Below are 18,944 nucleotides of genomic sequence, written 5' to 3' on the forward strand. Positions count from 1 at the left end.
ACTCAGTGGGATTTGCCGTGGCTGCGTGTTATGAAAAGAATAGATGCGAGAGATTAGTGCTATTTTAGCCTGCAGTGGTAACACGGCCTAATTAGAGCGAACATAGTTCCTGTTGTTTTTCAGGTTCACTGCAGAACCAAAAAAAGCCTAAAAGTTGCATTGAAAAGGCTGAACACCGAACACTAATTTCAGTTTTAGAATTTCCCAGCTCAGTGTAACTGAACAGTTTGCTGTGAGTAGAACAGCAGTTTTCTTGCATGTGGTTAGAAAGCAGTGATATTACTCAGCGGCAGCTCAGAGATCAGACACACTGCGGATAAGTAGCGGGATACACGCTTTCGCAGAGGGCCTCTGGGCTGCTCCCAGCGCACACTGTTTCAGATGAATGCATCAAGACGTTTCTCCGGTGTCTCTTCATTATACGCCTGACAATTCTCTTACGGTTCTCTGTGTCAACACTTATGTCTGTGCGTGTAATGTCTCCTGTTTGTGGGAAAGAAGCTGCGTATAGACGCATTGTTTTAGTGTCTCTACTCTAATAGATGAAGGAGAAAAAATGAGATGTCTCATGTCTATTATGATGATTTACTTTTAAGAGTACTTGTACTTCAGCATTTTCTCATTAGATATAACCTTAACTTCATGACCACTTTTATGCAGAAATCATAGTGTATAAGTGTATGACATATACATGTAATCCAAAGATTTACTGTAAGGTTTTCTGCTTTTTTCCCAGTGAGACTGGTTTTGTGAGAAGCAGACACAAACAGGGAGATACCCAGAGACCCAGCTAGTTTTGGGAAGCACATGAAAAAATAAGCAGATGAATAGATGGGCACAAAGACAGTGAGGGCCAGAAAGAGGCTGGTGAGGCCCTTCATGGGGGACTTCTGCTTGTCTTTGCCGTCTTCCAGGGCAGTGGAAAAAGTTGGCTTCATGCACAGCTGCTTCACAAACAGCTCAGCAGAGAGCCTGGAGAATCTGCTCTGTGTCTGGTGTTGCGTCTCCATCTTTATTTTCCCTGATTGCACTCTCCTCTCACCTGCACAGCCTTGCCCCAGGCCTCACTCCACCTTCGCTGCTCTTCCTGTCTGTCCAATTATCGGGGAATCAAAAGTTGTGTATTTCACACAGTTATGTGCTAGGCCTGTTTCTTGGAGCCAGCCAAGCTAGCTGATCCTCCCTTTCTCCCAGTCTTTATGCTTTGTTAAGCTAATTGACTGCTGGCTTCGCTTCATATTTAGAGCACGGACACAGGGTTTATGCCAGTTGCAAGCCCATCGGCATGCTGGGCCTGAGTTTGGCGTTCCGCTTTTATAGATACAACAACAACTTGAAGTGAAGATCTAAGGTTATATGATTTTATAACTTAATACCATCAAACTTCAGTTCAGTTGATACATGTGTTCTTTTGCAATGCCACTCTTACTCACAAAGCCATCAATGCTCAGATACTCAGGCAGACTATTCGTCTGGCTTAAGAAGGAGCATTTTTCAAAAGGAAGGCCCTAATTCACTTTACCATTATTTTTGCCAGAGAAGGATCAGGCTCCGGCCCATCAAGGTTTCAAATCCTTTGTTGGTGCTGCGTGATTAGTGATTTTTGTATACATTTTTTTTCAGTGCGAAATGTCTAGGATAGAATTTCAATGTGGCTTCAGGACTGAGAAGACGAGAAGACTGTCCTTATACTGTCGAAACTGGTGGGATCTATCAGTGTTGGAATAGCCTCTGAGAAACCGAACGATTTATGTGCCTGCTAGCTGTGGGTCCTGGTTCAAGGCCGAGCCTATCTGCTCATCACTACAAACAGCGTGCTCCCTGGGTGTCGTGCTGGAATACAAATGCTTGAATTTAGATGTGACCCCTGGCTCACCTGCATCTCAGCCAATTCTAATGAGAAATCTCTGTCTGTGTACCTGCTGTGAGAGGGAGAGTAAAGGAATGAGTGCGTATGAAACATAGAGGCACACTGAAATAGCAAGCGATTCAGACTTTTATTTATGGCTGTATATTGGAATACTTTTTGCTGTTACTATTTTGACTGTATTCATTTTAAATGAGCACATTAATAGGCGTTGCTATAAACACGGAGTAAATAATAACCCCAAAATATTAGCATACCTAAACAGAGACATGGATTTTATTAGGCATAGGACAACATTATTTTAGTTTGTGGTGCTTTTTTAACATGTTGGTCCCAAATGTTCAATAGGTTCTTCAAAATAGGTTAGCTAGTGACTCAGAAGGCTATTAATCATTTTTATACTCGTTGCAGTTTCAGTGACCTCTTTTGATGGGAGCATTGCCCCTCCCAGCAGGAAAGAAATATTTCTTCATGCGATAAAATCAATTGCTCAGAATGAGCAGATGCATTTGCAGCTCTGTTGTACTACAGGTCAAGGCTACGGGTTTTGCCTTTAATTGTTTTACATATGTGATAAGCATGGATGCCCATGTCAGCTATATTTACTTGGTGAAGTGGTATAATGTCAATGCATTAATGTTGTCCGGTAAAACACCAGCTATTCAACTGAGACATCTATAGAAAACATGTGGAAACTTTTAAATCAAGCCTGAGATGGACATTGAAAAACACAATTTTCTGGTTGCAGATAGTTGAGGTTTACATTGTATCGTTGACACATCACAAAATTCTGTCGCGCTGAGTACTGAAAACCATCATCTTCACTTGAAATAGTTTGTGAATCACATTAAATATTCTGTAATTTTATCCTACACTTTATTCAGCCGTGTTTGGCTGTGGCTGCTTGTGTAATCACACCATTTAATGCTGAATAACTTTACCTTCATTAGCTGAGGATGAAAATGAATATGCAAAGAATATTTTCTTGTGTTTATGTACTGAGAAAAGTATTTTTTTTAGAGAAACCCCCCCAGAAATTGCTATAATAACTCAACTTATGAATAACTGTGTTTGAAGTGCACTGTTTAATGTAAATGCGACGACCAGTAAAATCCTCTTATTCATTTTTCGTGTGTTGACAGAGGAGGTGGGTGAGGTGTTTCCTGTGGAGATACTGTACTGTATCATTATGTGTTAGGTTGGTAATTCATTATTCTGGCATGTTAACACCCCCCCCCCCCCCCCCCCCCCGGAAAAAAATGAAACACCTCTGGGTGCAAGTGACGCACGCTTTGTCCTACAGCGATGTTTGACCTCACTGCCTCATCCTTTTTCCTCTACCTGTACTGACTGATAGATGCAGCCAGATAAACGCCACAGGCTCCACCAAAGCCTCACACAGCCATTATCCAACACTCAGCAGACACTTCTCATGCATTAGCGACCGGTCTCATCCTGTCAAAGGCAGACGCAGGACAGAGACTGTTAGCGGAAGCTTGCGGACTGTTAGTGTTAAATGGGAGCAGTGTTTCCTCCGGAATCACCGGTTGACAAATGAGGGCTGATGGAGCAGTTCTTGTCGGAGGCCATTATTTTTGATGGGACCAGATGATCTGTAAGGATGGAGCACTGTTTGTCTGAGCTGCGGCGCCTTCTGGGCAAAATATCAGACCTACTCGAAACCACTCAGACTCTTCAAATGATGGATGTAAAAGGGAAAATTGCTAAGCTGTAACACCAAGAATTTTTTTGTTGAGTCTCTGGCGTATTGTTACGACTCAGCATCAGCCGCACATCCAAGGAAAGTTGTGAAGAACATAAAGAGACTCCCTTTATGAGAAGGCTAAGTCTTTCATTATTGTCATTAATACTCATTAGCTAACGTTTCAGTCATCCAGACCCATGAGAGAGATAGAAGCATGTTCACACTAAGCCTTGGTAAGGCACCAAGAGTCCTGATCAGTCACTCAACCTCCAGGGGTTTTATTTTCATTGTATTCTTTAAACTCACTCTTTAATTTTATCAAATCCAATGCTTCAGTTAAAATTAGGTCATTCAATTACATACTGACAAAAAAATAGTTCCATCAGCTTAAGGGAGATGTTATCGCTCTCCCTGTTATTTCACTTTTGGTAAAATAAAACATACACAAGTTCTCGGCCTCAGAGCTTAATTAGATCAAATTCCATCTGAAATCCTTGGATGGGAAATTCAGACTGAAAATTCCCAGCATCTCTGCCTTCATTTCAAAGAAATGTTGGAGGAGTTTGCACAGGGATATCTTTGATGAATTGTTCACTTCCCCTGGAGGCGAGTTTAGCATATGAAAACCTGACTACAGAAACAGAGTGCCCATACATTTTGCCAAAGTAAGCAAAGCTCATTCAGACTCGACCCAAAGTGAATGTTTGGATCAGCGTTGCAGACACACTGCTGTCACATTAAGCAGCACTTCTATATGCGCTGCGGTGTATTTTGGTGAATAATGTGAGTTGTGTGGGTTGGTTAATGGTTCTGTTTTTTGTTTTTCACTGAGTGTAAATAAGAGGAAAAAGTATATGACTGGGAAAGTGAGTTAACTCATAATTATTCCGCCTTCTGACAGCTAGAGAACCAAATTTTTGTATTCAGTTTAATGTTCAAGTCTTTTTTCCCCCCCCTCTGTCTTGAACAATGTTTGGTAGAGTATTAAAGAAAGACTGCAACTAAAAATAGTAATGAGTGAAAACGGAAACAGTTGAAAGTTTAATAGCAAAAGTAAAATAAAGTAACCAGAAAGATGATTACAGAACTCCATGTAACGACTAAGTACACCCCATGATTCAGTCAGGATTCAGGTGGCAGGACCTTCAGCAGCAATAATATGAAGTAATCCATTTTCGTAAGACTTTATCAGTGTCTCAAATTATTGTGGAAGAAATTTGGCCTACTCTTCTTTCTTTGTGCACAGGTCTCTGAAATGCCACCACAGCATTTCAGTCAGTTTGAGGTCTGGATTTTTCAGTGAAGCTTTTTCTGTTGTAGATGCGCTGCTGAGCTTGGGATCATTGCCCTGTTGCATGACCCAGTTTGGGCCAAGCTTTAGCTGTCACAGCTGGCCTCGTGTTTAACTCTAAAAACTTTGGTGCACAGAAGAGTTCATAAGCAGTGACTCCAAGGTGCAGAGGCCCTGTGATTGTACCCGTCCAGTTGTATGAGATGTTTGTGCTAATATGCTCTGTTTTCTTTTTGCCATTGTGCATCATGGTCAAACATTTGGTCTTGTTTGTGCAAAGGCAATTGTTGCAGAAGTCTTGTAGTTTGTTCAGGTGCAACTTTGCAAACTTCAGCTATGCTGGCGTGTTTTGCATTTTTTAGAGAAAAGAAGCTTTCTTCTGGACACAACCTGTCCAAACAAGCCATATTTGTTCACTCTTTTTCTAATGATACTGTTATAAACGTTAACATTTAACATGCTTACCATTACTTACCCTCTTAATTCCTAAGGAAGCAGTGGGTGTATTTACTTTTTCACACAACTGTGTTCAGTCTTTTGAACTGATTTAATTTTTTTATTACTGTACGAATTGCTTTAGTCATTTATTGATCTGACATGTAAATATATAATTTTTTAAAAACTTATTTAACTCACAGATGCTTTGATTCAGTTCTGTTTTTCTGAGCTGGTTCTGCACAAGAGGAAGGGTAACCTCCTAATAGTGTCTTTTAATAAGAAAAGACCATGATTTGATTTTCTCACACTTTGAAAGGACCATTGTTTGTGTCCTCTGTGTCTGAAATTGGATGGTGAGTCCTTTTGGAGAGCAGCGGAGGGGAAATGATTTGTATTCACCTGCCGTATCTGAAAGGGGCTGAGGAGGGGCTGGGAGAGAGAGAGAGTGAGCGAGAGGGGGCAGTTACATAGTGCTTTCTTCATATGATAATGGATTGCGCTGACATTCACACACATTGTTGTGCGGCGTGTCAGTTAATACTCTTAACTCGCGGGATGAATGGCAAATTTTAAACAGATACCATTAAAGTACTGTCTCGCACTGGCACAGGTCACAGATTTATGTATAATGTGTCTTTTTTATGAAAAAAACACCAACATGGCACCTTTATGCACGTGCAACATATTTGTCACGTCATCATTCACTCCTGCAAATGAATTACTTTTCTGAATTTCTTTTTTTTCTCTCGTTTTTTTTATGTAACCTCACTCTCTTTTATTGGCCCAGCTGGGCAACTAGATTCTTGTGTCAGCTGCACAAAAGAAACAAAGTGAAGCTGGGGACAGGCAGTAATGAGCAACTCCTCTTACAGTGTTACATATAGACCTGCTGCAGTGTTTGGAAGCCTTATGGAGACAATGGATGGTTTTGAGAGGTCTGGAGCTCTCTGAAGCCCTTCTTTGATTGAGTTTCCTGGCTCTAGGCTCCAGCGTTGAGGATGATTGTGGAGTGGGATCTGTAGGTCCAGGAAGGGGAGGACGGTGGGGGCCTGAGGACCCTCCTCTGTGCTGACCTTTTACAAACAGGTGGGGTGGAGTGGAAGGGGCTGACAGTGGAGGAGGAGAAGCGGGAGAAGCCTATTGTGGCGCTCTGTGAATGCAGAGGTGGCACTCAATAACAACACTCACTGCCTCCTTCCACCTGCCGCAGATTTTCTCACAGCTTACTTTTCCCACTTTTAAATGAAATATTCTGGTAAAACACTGTGATAACATATTGTTCCAGCACAGAGCCAGTGTTCACACTTTGTTTGCCAGCAGAACTTTCTCTCTAGTCGCATTGCTGGCAGCAAGTCTTTAGGGATTGTGTCCGTTTGTTGTGACGGTAGGTGCACTGGAACACTTTGGGTTGGAGATGGCCACGGTTTCCTCCAAGGATAAATGTGAGTGACTTTGGCGATTTCCCTGACTACTTTTTGTATCACAAATACAATTTTGTAGAAAAAAGCCCCAGGACAAAAAACATGCAAAAAATATTTTTACTACAGTGCTGAACACTTGAGCAGATAATAACAAAAAAATAACTTTATTTTTCTGGTGTTTTTGAGTTCTCTCATTATCTTAATGATCTTTAAATATTACAACTTTCACCACACTTTTACTGAGCCTTAACAGATCTAGATATTTTCCAAACTGTTCTACTGGAATTTTCTGACACAGCCATCTCTAGGGTTTATAGAAAATGTGCTGAAAATTATATGATAATACGTTAGTCATGCCTGAGTTCAAAGGAGAATGGAGAGACCTCATCAAGCTGACAGGAAGGCAAAAGTAACTCAAATAAACCACTTATTACAACTAAGGTATACAGGAGTGCACAAAGGTCAAACCTTGAAGCAAAGTGGCTACAGCAGCAGAAGACCACACCAATCCCCATGAGTATCACTGTAGAGAAAGATGGCAGTATCATGATGCAGATGTTTTTATTCAGGTTTGCGATCTTGGTTTCATAATTGTTACATCCCTATTACTCAATAGGCACTACTATGTTAAATTTGAAAGTACAGCTATACTGTAAGCAATACTGCAAGCAACGTTAGCAAGCTAATAGCATGCTAACATTGTGCTAACGTTTAGCTTAGAGCTCACCTCAGAAGTTCCACTAAAATAACTTATTTCAGTAAATTATATGTATATTTCTGTTTACAAGCATTCTCTTAAGGATTTTGCATGAATAAAAAACCATTTTATTTCTTCCTTTATAGTTCTGTGAATCAATATAAGCGTGCTGTTTATTCTAATTATGTGCAGAGAAATGGCCACAGGATACAGATTGTATTCAATAAGCCTCAGCCTCACCGCCTCTGTCCACCTGCTCCTTTCTCACTTTTGAATTACATGTTCTGGTAACACGCAGCGGTAACAGATTGTTCCAGCTCACAGTCAGTGTTCACGCTTTGTTATCTGATGTTGCCGACAGATTTTACTGGAGTGAATGGTACCCGCACAAAGTGCAGACAGCTCCAAATGACCAGTTGCTCCCTGCCTGCCTACATACTGTATCAGCACAATTCAAATTCCAGCAGAAGAGCGTTCATTATACAGTCATGCTTTTCTAGAAAGCCCTAGTTGCAACTGTTGACTCACAGCAATCATATATAAACACTGTTTCTTTGTGCTACCATGGCTGACTTAGCCCGCTGGAATTCATTTGCTACATCAGAGCTTTTTTGAGTCAGAGGTGATCATTTCCTGCACACAGACTCTCTTTATGGCACCCCTAAGCTTAATGTAAACTTCTCATATTGGCACCATCTTGAGAGACCCTTCACACGTGTAGTAAGCCATCCGGTATGGTCATAGTGGCAAACTGAGATTCTAATCACATCTCTTTTGTTGAGCTCAGAGGAGGCTGAGACTGTTTTTTTGGACCAAACAGATGTCAAATGTGCAGGTTTTCTCTAAGGTTACTTTTGGGATGATAAATGGGCCTGGGCCTTTTTCTCCTGTTTTCTTTTTTCGTCTGTATTTGGTGAGAGAATTGACTTTTTTCTTTGTTGGCATGGAAATCTAAAAGTATTGAGGGGATTGCCATGGATACAGAATGCCCTTTTGGAGTGCAGTTTTGAGTGGCTGTACTCTGCTGGAAAGTGTACAGACAGTCCCTATATTTAGCTTGAAACCATTTTACTATCTTTACTGAGATTTAAATTGCTTAACTCCTAAAGCACTATTTGAGTTTACAAATGCACAGATATTTCTATCTGCTGGCTCACAGGATTTGTTCCCAGAGGAGATTGGGTTTTGTTGATTACTTTTTTTGTTCAAACCTGCCATGTCTCTGTGGCTGAAGTTTGTCTTGTGGTGTCGTATGAGGATTTTAACAGTTTCTTTAGCTATTCAGGAAGCAGGTCGGCATGCATTCCTCCCACTCCTCTTGCATTTGCTCATGACAATGAACGTCTGCTCAGCATATGAATGGCTTCACCCATAACGCTCTCATGTGGTAGGGCAGGCATACTCGAGCTCCGTGCTTTGCACTGCTCCGGTGTTTATCTGCCCCCTGCAACTAAATGTATTAAATAAAAGAAATATGTATTTTTATTGCACTTGGATTCCTTATCGATAATGTATTCGTTATCAGTGATATCCCTAATTCTAAGTCTAGCCCCAGGCAATCAGAATATGCAATTTTGTTTTTCTCCCAAGTCTTGGCAATGAGGGATCAAAGAAAAATAATGATTGTAACGCAAATCAAAATCTGTTTTCATTTCCACCTGCCCAAAAAAAAAAAGGAAAGAAAAGAGAGTTTTACCTTTTCCTAAAATGTAGGGCATGGGTAAGGTTAGCGTTATCATCTCTGATAACTTAGACCTCCAAGGCGTTAAGAGCACCATCCCATCTAGTGGTGCTGCTTCCATCTGCATGTTAAAGAGGCCGTCTTCCTCAGAAGTGCCGGCGCCGTTTCTGATTAGCATTTAGGCAGAGGGAACAGCGAGCGAATCCTGAAGTGTTTTTGGCATGTATGGCGAGCAAGCTTTGTGAATGTCAATGTGTGGCGCTCTGAAAGAAGGTAAACTAGACAAATTGCCGGACATGTTGCATTAGCAGCAGATGCCAATTAGAATTAAGACTTGTTTTATGTCGATAGCCAGGGGAGTTTCAAAAACAAAGCCTTGTAACTTTAAAGGCCTACCCCCAAAGATGTAATGGAGCTTTTCCATGAAGTGTGACGACTTGCCTAAAACAGTTTTTCAAAAAGCAAGAACTCATGACGTAGTCGACAAAACATAAAGGTCAAACTATCTGGAAAATCCAAGAGCCTACACATCCCATAATTACACACCCCGTGCACATGTTTTTTTTCTTTGAGTGATTTTTTGCCTGGTGCAAAGTCAGTGGAGTTCACATCGTATAAAGTGGTTAATATTACTAATGAAAATACTGAAGCCTATTTACTCATGTGTTTGGGAGGCCTACGCATCAAAACCACTACAGCTCTGGTCAGAAAGCTGAATTTAAATAGCATCTTTATAGTGAATCAGATGATTGAAGATCTTTTATTGTCTTGCATTGTACAGTTCAGATCAAGGGCTCTGGTGTGTTCTTTGGGCTATGGGGTCTCGTTGAACAACAGGACCCCAATTCATATGTTAACCACACCAATTATTTGCATACGCTGCCTCATTTACAAAAGCTAATGAGAAGATTATGGGAAACATACACTGAAGCCGGCCCATGGAATGTGTGTTGTGGTCCTGTGGCTGCTAATAAGAGGCCCGTGAGAGGTATTAGTCAAAGCCACTGAACATTCAACCTCATGTATCATTGCTGTAAATTGTATCACCGCTTACCCCTGTTTAGCACATTAGCTGTGAATCCACAGCTTAAAAAGACAAATGATTAAACTGTATTATTATATTATATTATATTATATTATATTATATTATATTATATTATATTATATTATATTATATTATATTATAATCTACAGTGATGTTTTTAGCTAAACTGTAATAACCTTACTATTTGTTTAACTTCTTTGACCTCAACTTTGAGATCCATGGAAGATACACACACACACACACACACACACACACACACACACACACACACACACACACACACACACACACACATACTCCTGATATCTAATAGCACAGAGAAATACATGCAGCCCAAGGCATGAATAGCAGGCACCGAGAGCACCCGGCAATCTCAGAAAAATAAACGCTTCCAACCGAATCAGTTTCCTCATCACCTCCTTCCTGAGCGTGGAGTCATTCTCATCATAATACCCCTCCACCCCCATCCATTCAGGCATCTGTGGGGGATCCCTGCTGCTCCATTAAGGCCATACCGAGGCTCACAAACCCCTGATTGCATGAGCCATCAATAGCACTGATTATGGAAGTTAATTAGGGTGCTTGGTGCAGGAGAAAGGCTTGTTTTTCATAGATGTTAAAAGTGTAGAGTTCTGATGCAATAGCTGTGATTCTGTCAGGGTTGCAGTGTTGCATCACTAATGTTTGGCACATACAATGACAAAATCTGTGCAAGTGATGAGCATATGAGGCATATAGCGTTATCCGTTGCTGTGAGGGGAATTCAACTGGGATTTTTTCTATACTGACTGCAATTCATTTACACTGCAGTCTACTTCCATTGTCAGTCCTCGTGCCCCTGTCACCTCTATCTGTGTGCTCAGACACGTCCTGACCCTCACATTCTGTTGACAGCCTCTGTGAATGTGCTTTATCCTGGGTGTGTATGTGCTGTTGCGTGTGCTATGTCCCTGACATGTGCACAAAACCAATTAGTTTTGGGATGGTGAAGTAGCTGGGTATGGGAAAATGACAATGGAGTAATTGAAGAGGCTGGATGAATGAGAGGCAGACAGCTCAATGCAGCTTTTACAGAGCAGAGTGTTGACAAAATGAAAAGCAAGACGTGAGCGAAGGTGGTCTTATGTAGTCGGAGACAGTAATTAACATTGCAGCCTTTCACTTTGCTGACATTAATTTTTACTGAACTTAGCTTGTTCGGTATTTAAACGCTAGCTTTGCTCATTCATTTTTTTTCTACAATCAGATAACAAAGCTGGCCATTTGTAAACCACATGTTTGTTTGTGTTGGCTTTTCTTTGTAACCATTTCAGGCACGATTTTCAACAACTTTAACCTCATATTAAGCTGAAAATGTCTGGCTGAGTAAAACAGTTCCAAAAAAACTTGCTTTTCCATATTTGATGTTCACTTGTCATTGAATGTAAATGTTTCAAGAGATGCAAGAAATGTACAGAAAACCCATAAAACAATAACTTCAAAGTATTTTGTAAAAATTCAAAATATTAATATTACTTCATCACAAGTAGTTTGAGATGCCACAAGCAACAAATGTACCAAATGTCTGCAGGATTATTATTCGAGTTACCACGTCCTCTTAGCTCACTGATACATATCTTTCAGTGTTTTTGTTTTACACCCTGCAGCCTTGTTTTTGGTTTACTGTGGCAGCTGTCACGGTGTTCAGATGATGGACTCTGTCTGCAAGGAGAGAGCTGAGACTGAAATATGTTTTCAGTGCCGCCTGCTTGTCTGCAGGCCTGTTTGCATCAAAAAAACGACCTTTCTGAATTCTGTGAAACTTGATTGATAAGGTGAAGCACAGGCAAGGGAACAATGGAAAATATGGCACTGACCTCGGATGAGCTCTCCCACTTGTCTCTTGTTTTTTAGATGCAGCTGGCAGCAGTTGTGAATAAGCACTGTACTTGTCAAATCTACAAGTTTAAAGACATGGTTCACTCCCAAATCTAACTTGGTGTTATTTTTCAATCGAAATCGTTTTCATGTAAGTTGCCAAATTTTTGAGATATCGGCTGTAGAAATGTCGGCTTTCTTTTGAATAGAATGGAATAAATTGGCACTTGCCGTGTAGTACTCAAAGTGCCACTTTGAAAAACTCACCAGAAATATATTTTCTTGTTGGCCAATATATTTGGTTCTGAAATCACCAAATATTGGTATCGGCTGTAAAAACGATGTCATCACGAGGTAGTGCCACGAACAGTTATCACGTTTCAAAGTGAGACACCAGCTTAGTTTTCTTTCTCAGCTTTATCTATATGAAAAAGAGTGAAAATCATTTCTGGAAGTGCCCTTACCAATCTGTTGTGTTTTTGTCTAAGAGACAATTTCCTGTTCGATATTATCAGCCATCTGACGGCTTTTGGCACAGCACTCCAAACGGGACTGGGGTTTTATCTGAGCTCCAGCAAGAGAGATATGTTGACTTTGGGCTTCCATCTTCTGTCAGCACAGGATGCATAGGATGGTCTGGCAATAGAGAAATATATTTTGCGATTAAGGTTCACCTTGAATAATTGTATATTGAAATAAAAAATTGGTTTTGAACTCTAGTTTCTTTTTCTTTTTTTCAAGATTCAGGCCCAGCTTGGATTACGCTCAAAATATACTGAACGACATGAGTCGACTGAGTTTCCACCGTCACTCAACTGTTAGACGGATATGAGGTTTGGCCTCATATAACTGAAACTTACAGGGGTGACTGTAGCAAACAGACATATACTGTACACACATACACACATACAAGTAAACACAGGCCCACACGTGTACGGTGTGAACAAAGGAAACACACTGGCTGGCTGGAGCTGAGCTGCTACACCTCATTAAATTGGGAAATGAATCTAGGATGAATCCCTGGCTCCATTCCAGATAAGAATCTCAAAGCTTATTGGGGATTCACCATAAAATGTATAATTAACACATTTATTCTGTTGCTGTCACACGCTGGCCATTTTTACTTCACCCTTTTTTTCACTCTCAGTTCGGGCTGTAATTTATGATTTAGAAAAAAAACCCCAAAAGTAGTGACGGTGACATTAATGCCTTAATGCCTAATACCAAGCAAAATGAATTGGTGCTAGAAAATCACTGCGCTGCAACACCTTACTCATAATCGTGAATGGATTTTGCATAAACAATATGTGATTGTAAATTTCCAGCAGAAGCTGAAAATATACTGAAGGAAAGGAAATGTACAGTTTCAGCACCGATGCCTGCAGCCTGCAAATTATCTTGATGAAATGACCCTCTGGATCTTTTCATGTCAAATCCCAAGCCAGAGCTGCCTGAGGTGTCCACAGCAGTGTGATTGGCTGCCCTGGGTGAATAATACAGGCCTTCCCAGGAGAGGTATAGTTGAAGCTGGGGGCAGTAGACATTAGCCTTGGTCTCTTCCCATGCTACTAGACACCGGCTCTGAGGATGGTTCTGAATCATGACTTTAGGGCAGCACTAACAAATACCTCAGTTCCCCTAGGAAGACCAGGTCTTACCGCATGGCTGTCTAGCCTCTGGTACCAGACATCGCTTTTACAACCTCATCTGCAGCCCTGACCTGCCCCACGCCCTAAGCAGGCATGCAGTACGCATGTGTAACTCCAGCTTTAGAGTGCTCCACGTGATTTTTTTCATTCTGAATTTGTTAGTGTGCTTATGCGATAATGTAGCAAATGAATCTGCCTGAGCTCTAAATTAAGCTGTGACATTTTTAATATGGTGCCAGTGGATGAAGAAGCGAGATAAAAACAGGTCAGACTACAGTTATTAAAACGACTCCTCCTAAGTTCATTTTCTTCATTCTTTTGACTCGGCAGCACTGAATTATGCAGATTAATATGAATTCAAATGAGCAGTCAATTTAACCTTGTGCTTTTTTAGATTTCTCTGAAGTTTGAGCCACATTCTGATCTTTTATTACTTCAATATTATATTCTATGATCTTTTGCCTGGATTAAGGTGTAATGTGGTAGCTGCGAGCTGTGTGGCAACAAGTGAACATTTTTGTTCTGTGGTTTTGTGACGTGACTACATTTTGCTTTGCTTTTTACTCAGTTCATTTAACGCTTGTGTTGTGATCAATGACTGTAGAGCAATGACTGCAGTCATTGGTTGTGATGGAGACACAATTTGATAAAACTACTTAACAAAAAAAATCCCCACGTAACAATGAATCAGTACCCCAGTTTGCCCAAGCAAGGAAAACATACGTCACCTCAGCTTAACCTGAAATCTTGTTGAACCAACTGTCCTCGACAAACAGAGATGTCACACATATTTATTTCTGTCTCGTCACGTATGACATTCCCACTACAGCAGTCTAATGAAAGAATGATGGTTCGCTCTCTGAAATCTGACCTCATTTCAGATCACTTTGCTGCTGGCTCAGCCGGTCAGTCAATCACATTGATAAAGCTCCGAGTGAAATGGAAAGTAAAGTGAGTGTCCCCTTGTCTTGTCCCTTGGCATATCATCTGCCAGCTGATGTGATCAATACGGCAGAGAAACCTAATGGCATCATGGCCGCGCCTGTGATTAGCCCTGCAAAATGAACCCATGTGGGCCCCGTCGGTCCCTATCGGAATGCACTAGATCAAAAAGATAGCTTCCAGCAAATTGCAGTGGATGGTAACTAACATCAATCTGTGGCTAGAGCTATGATGTGTCTCTCACTCATTCTCTCTTTCTTTGACTCAAAACCACCTAATAGAACAAAACTCATTATATGACTGATGACAGCAGTAACTGGATGTGCTATTCAGCCCTGCGCTCTCTGTCCTTGCTTATGTCTCTAAAAGCTTCTTTCCTTCGTTTGTTCTTCTCTTGTCTCCACCTGCAGTTGTGAAAGTGCACGTGTCCTCAGAGGCGGTGCGTCACTGAATTTGGGGGCAGACCTTTGAGTCTCACGTGATCATGGAGTGGAGGAGGATGGATGTAGGAGTGCTTCTGCTGTTCCTGGTGCACCTTGCCACTGCGCTGGAGGTCCCACTAGACCGTAAGACAACAAATCACACACAGCTGTAAACAAAGTCGTCGCACAGTGTCAGGGTTACTTTGCATTTAGTTACAAGATAAGTCACCCGGCCTATTACTTGATCAAACATTTTGATATTCAAGCACATAAAAGCCGAATTTATTTTGATTTTGGATTGACAAATTTACCGATAATGACTTCCAGGTCCAGTACAGTTTGGCTGATAAAAGTTTTACCCTTGCATAACACTGTATAGCTTTTTCTTCTTTGTGTTATAAATATTGTTAACAATTCATTAATTTTGCCTTAAATTTCAGAAAAGTACGAAAACAAGCTATTTTTAATTTCTGAATCTAAAAATTCTGCTTTAAAATTTTTATGGCAAACAAAAATATGAAACACATCCATTTGAAAGTAGAAAATATTTGTTGTTCATGTGAAAATTGGCTATTAAATAATTTTTTTGGAGAGTCAAATAAGTATTTTAGCTCTAGCCTAGTCTAGCCTTTCTTGTATGCATCTGTGTAGTTTCATCAATGTACTTTATGTTTTTTCCAGTTACTGTGACTGCATTTTATCCATGTAAATGTAGTGTTGTTTGTATATTAACAATTTTTAGATACTAATTGTGACTTACATGGACTGACATTTAACGTTTCAGCCTGAAGCTTCTGTTGCTTTTTTGGTTGACTACTGGAGGCCTCCATTCCTCAATATAGAGCTAGCCACGTGCGAACCTTGTTACAAGGCAGAGATATTGAGGGGGATATTTTTCATAACTAATATCTGGTTATTTTTACTGTCACTATTCTTTTTTCTTTCTTCTTTGCTGAAGTTCTGGAAGGATGTAAGTCTCAAAGAATCTGAGTTTTTGCTTGCAGCTTGTTTTTGGATATTAAAGATTACATTTTATCTAGCTGCTCGTTATGAATTGTTGAATTGCATTTAGTCGGATTTGTTTTACAGGATAGTGAGTGTGATTTCGAGTGGCCTTGGCATGTTGCATGCATTGATTTCTGTGTTTCTTTGTTTGCTGTTTTTGTTCTGTGTGTTTCTGCAATGGTAGAGTATTTTCCATAAAGCAATACTGCAAACAGCATGAGTCCTTATATCATTTGTTTTGTCATAGTCCATTACTTATCTCCGCAGCACTGACAGGAATACATTAGGCATCGGCTCATTGCAATAAAAGGAAATGTACCTGAGCTTTCTGCCTACCTTTCTACATTCTGAGAGCTTTTTTCAGTTTGTCAGCAAACAGCTGTGTGGTTTTATTCAGCATGCTAAGTCTGCATGTTATTGGTAATCACTGCTGGTGTGGTCAATGCAGCAGCAGGAAAGAAAAAAAAGAGACCTACTTATGCAGTAAAGGTCCTGATTAAATATCGCCCGTTTTCTGGTCGTCTTTAGTGCCGCAGCCGCCAACCATCACTTACCAGTCCCCTAAAGATTACATCGTCGACCCACGAGAGAACATTATAATCCACTGTGAGGCGAAGGGAAAACCGCATCCCAGGTAGGAATCAGTGAATTTCTTTTAAATGGAAAAAATATATATAAATTCCCCAGGAGTGGATTCAGGTACCACCTGTCACAAATGTTTAAAATGTTTTCAGCAGGTTTTCTAAACAATGCCAGAAAAGTTCTGCTTGACTCCTACACTTGACACCTGTTTTTGAATGCTTTGAATCTAACATATAGTTAGCTTTCATCAAGATAACATACATGCACATAAATTTGTGGTTTTATGCTCGCAAGAACTCATAGATAAAATGCACCTCTCAGCCCTTAACCTTTACTTTACCCCAGATTATTCTTCCCCCAGCCCAAAGCAAGTTTATTGTGTAACCATCCAGAATATTTTTGTAGATTTAAACTTGGCAAATATAGGAAAAACTTTTGAAAAAGTTCTTTAAAGAACACAATTGGAAACATTTACAGTAAAAATTCAGGTGCAATGAGATAGACAAATAGGTAAAACAGATTTTATTAATGTGTTCTTTTTTATATGAATTACCAGATTTGATCACTTGAAAATTACCTGCATTCTTATGATAATGGTCTTACTTTTCCTTAGTTTCTCCTGGACAAGAAATGGGACCCACTTTGACGTCGAGAATGATCCCAACGTGGACATGAAGCCGCAATCTGGGACTCTGGTGGTGGATATCAGCAGAGAGAGGGTTGAACACTATGAGGGGGTGTACCAGTGCACAGCACGAAACAAACACGGAACCGCTGTTTCCCACAATATAGTGGTTAGACAGTCCAGTGAGTGCAGCTTGCTGTATCACTTCTTTAAAATCACTTCTCTCTCTTCTTTCATTGTCTCATGTGCATCTTATGAAAAAAATCACCTCCTTTCTTCTCTTTTTCTAACGATTAAGTTGCAATTTCCATCTTAAGAGCTCTCCTGGAAGGTAAAAGTTGTTTGTAGAAAGGTGCATGTTTTATTTTGTTGGACACGACGGTAGATATAGGTGATTGAACCTTTGTAATCCCCCCACTTCCATATTTTTATTCTTGATCATTCCCCTCATCTTGCCACATCGTCATGCAAGCTCCAGTCTGTTAGCGACCCATATTTTTTGCCAAATTATGATTTGATCGTGCTATTCTCCAATCAATATAGGATCCCCCCTGTGGTCAAAGGAAAAAATCAAGCCAATCGTGGTGCAGGAGGGCGTGTCTTTGGTGTTGCCGTGTCGCCCCCCTGCTGGCCTACCCCCTCCCATCATATTCTGGATGGACAACAGTGAGCAACTTGATCTCTTATGTTTCTTTGTGGTAACATGATGTTTCTGCTGCATAAGATTAAGAATTATGGTGATTTTCTTTTTCAATTTCCTGTTCCATCTTACAACCAATCATACTGTATTTCATTTTGCAAGCTAGGCTGTTGGAAATGTGGAAATCGTAATATATTTTTTCTGCTGTCACATTTATTGGTTTCTTTTCATTCCTTAAAATTTATCACATGAAAAATACTGAATGGCAACAAACTCATCTTCAGCCTGATGAACTGCATATCAGAATGTGAATATTTGTGATTAGATGCATAAATACCTGATTATATAGGAAATGTAGACCCATAAGCGTAATGCAGCTGCATCTATAACCTGTACTCTCCCAAACACTTTCCTGTATAATGTTAATGTGACGCTGTACATTTCAGACTTTCAGAAGCTCCCTCAGAGCAAGAGGGTGTCTCAGTCGTTGAACGGTGACCTGTACTTCTCCAATGTTCGCCGAGAGGACACCCGGAACGACTACATTTGCTACGCCCGCTTCCCCCACACACAAACCATCCAGCAGAAACAGCCCATCACTGTCAGGGTCCTTAACCGTAAGTCTGACACAGCGTGCGATGCAGAGACACGAGCACTGAAATCTACTCAAGTCTTTGTTATAACCTTTAAGAAAGTGGCAGCGTTTGTAATGTGTGTGCGGATGATTTTACGGTAGTTTGTGCAGGCATGACGGCGTAGGAGGAAAACAGCATTTCCTATCTATGATGCCGTCCTTGGAGACGCCAGCGGTCGCTGCCGCACTGAAAAGGCATATTGTCAGAGCTCTCGTGGTTATCTGCCAAACAGACGTTCAGTATTACTTCTGTAATATGTTCTGTATACACATTCTCCACCAACAACAAAGGCTTCTCTCATCTCAGCTACAAGACGGCAGGCTGTCTCCACTAAAGTAGATTCTTATGGCGATCATTCTTCATCGTAGATTTTTTCCTGTCATGTGAATTTTTGTTCTTCAGTCATGTTAAGTTGTCCAAGCTTTTGTGTTTTTCTTTGCCT

At 40.6% G+C, this 18,944-nt stretch overlaps 1 protein-coding gene across 18 annotated transcripts in view; it reads left to right on the forward strand.

Annotated features, from left to right (window-relative positions):
• LOC146569960 (neuronal cell adhesion molecule-like) overlaps nt 1–18,944 on the forward strand; it is a 78,857-nt gene that overhangs the window by 38,418 nt on the left and 21,495 nt on the right. For 12 of the 18 annotated variants that reach the window (XM_085282668.1, XM_085282671.1, XM_085282667.1 and 9 more), the window contains 6 exons: nt 15,004–15,159; nt 16,549–16,654; nt 17,216–17,409; nt 17,526–17,558; nt 17,771–17,893; nt 18,314–18,484. In XM_085282668.1, coding sequence (XP_085138794.1) covers nt 15,078–15,159; nt 16,549–16,654; nt 17,216–17,409; nt 17,526–17,558; nt 17,771–17,893; nt 18,314–18,484 — 709 coding nt within the window. In that variant the 5' untranslated portion in view covers nt 15,004–15,077. The remainder of the gene's footprint in view (nt 1–15,003; nt 15,160–16,548; nt 16,655–17,215; nt 17,410–17,525; nt 17,559–17,770; nt 17,894–18,313; nt 18,485–18,944) is intronic. The other 6 variants (XM_085282674.1, XM_085282684.1, XM_085282677.1 and 3 more) reach the window with 1 other exon arrangement.

This window comes from Mchenga conophoros, linkage group LG7 (assembly GCF_057382185.1).
Source record: "Mchenga conophoros isolate Kocher_MC1m ecotype Shallow Benthic linkage group LG7, M_conophoros_male_GT1.1, whole genome shotgun sequence".
In the NCBI taxonomy this organism is placed as follows: domain Eukaryota; kingdom Metazoa; phylum Chordata; class Actinopteri; order Cichliformes; family Cichlidae; genus Mchenga; species Mchenga conophoros.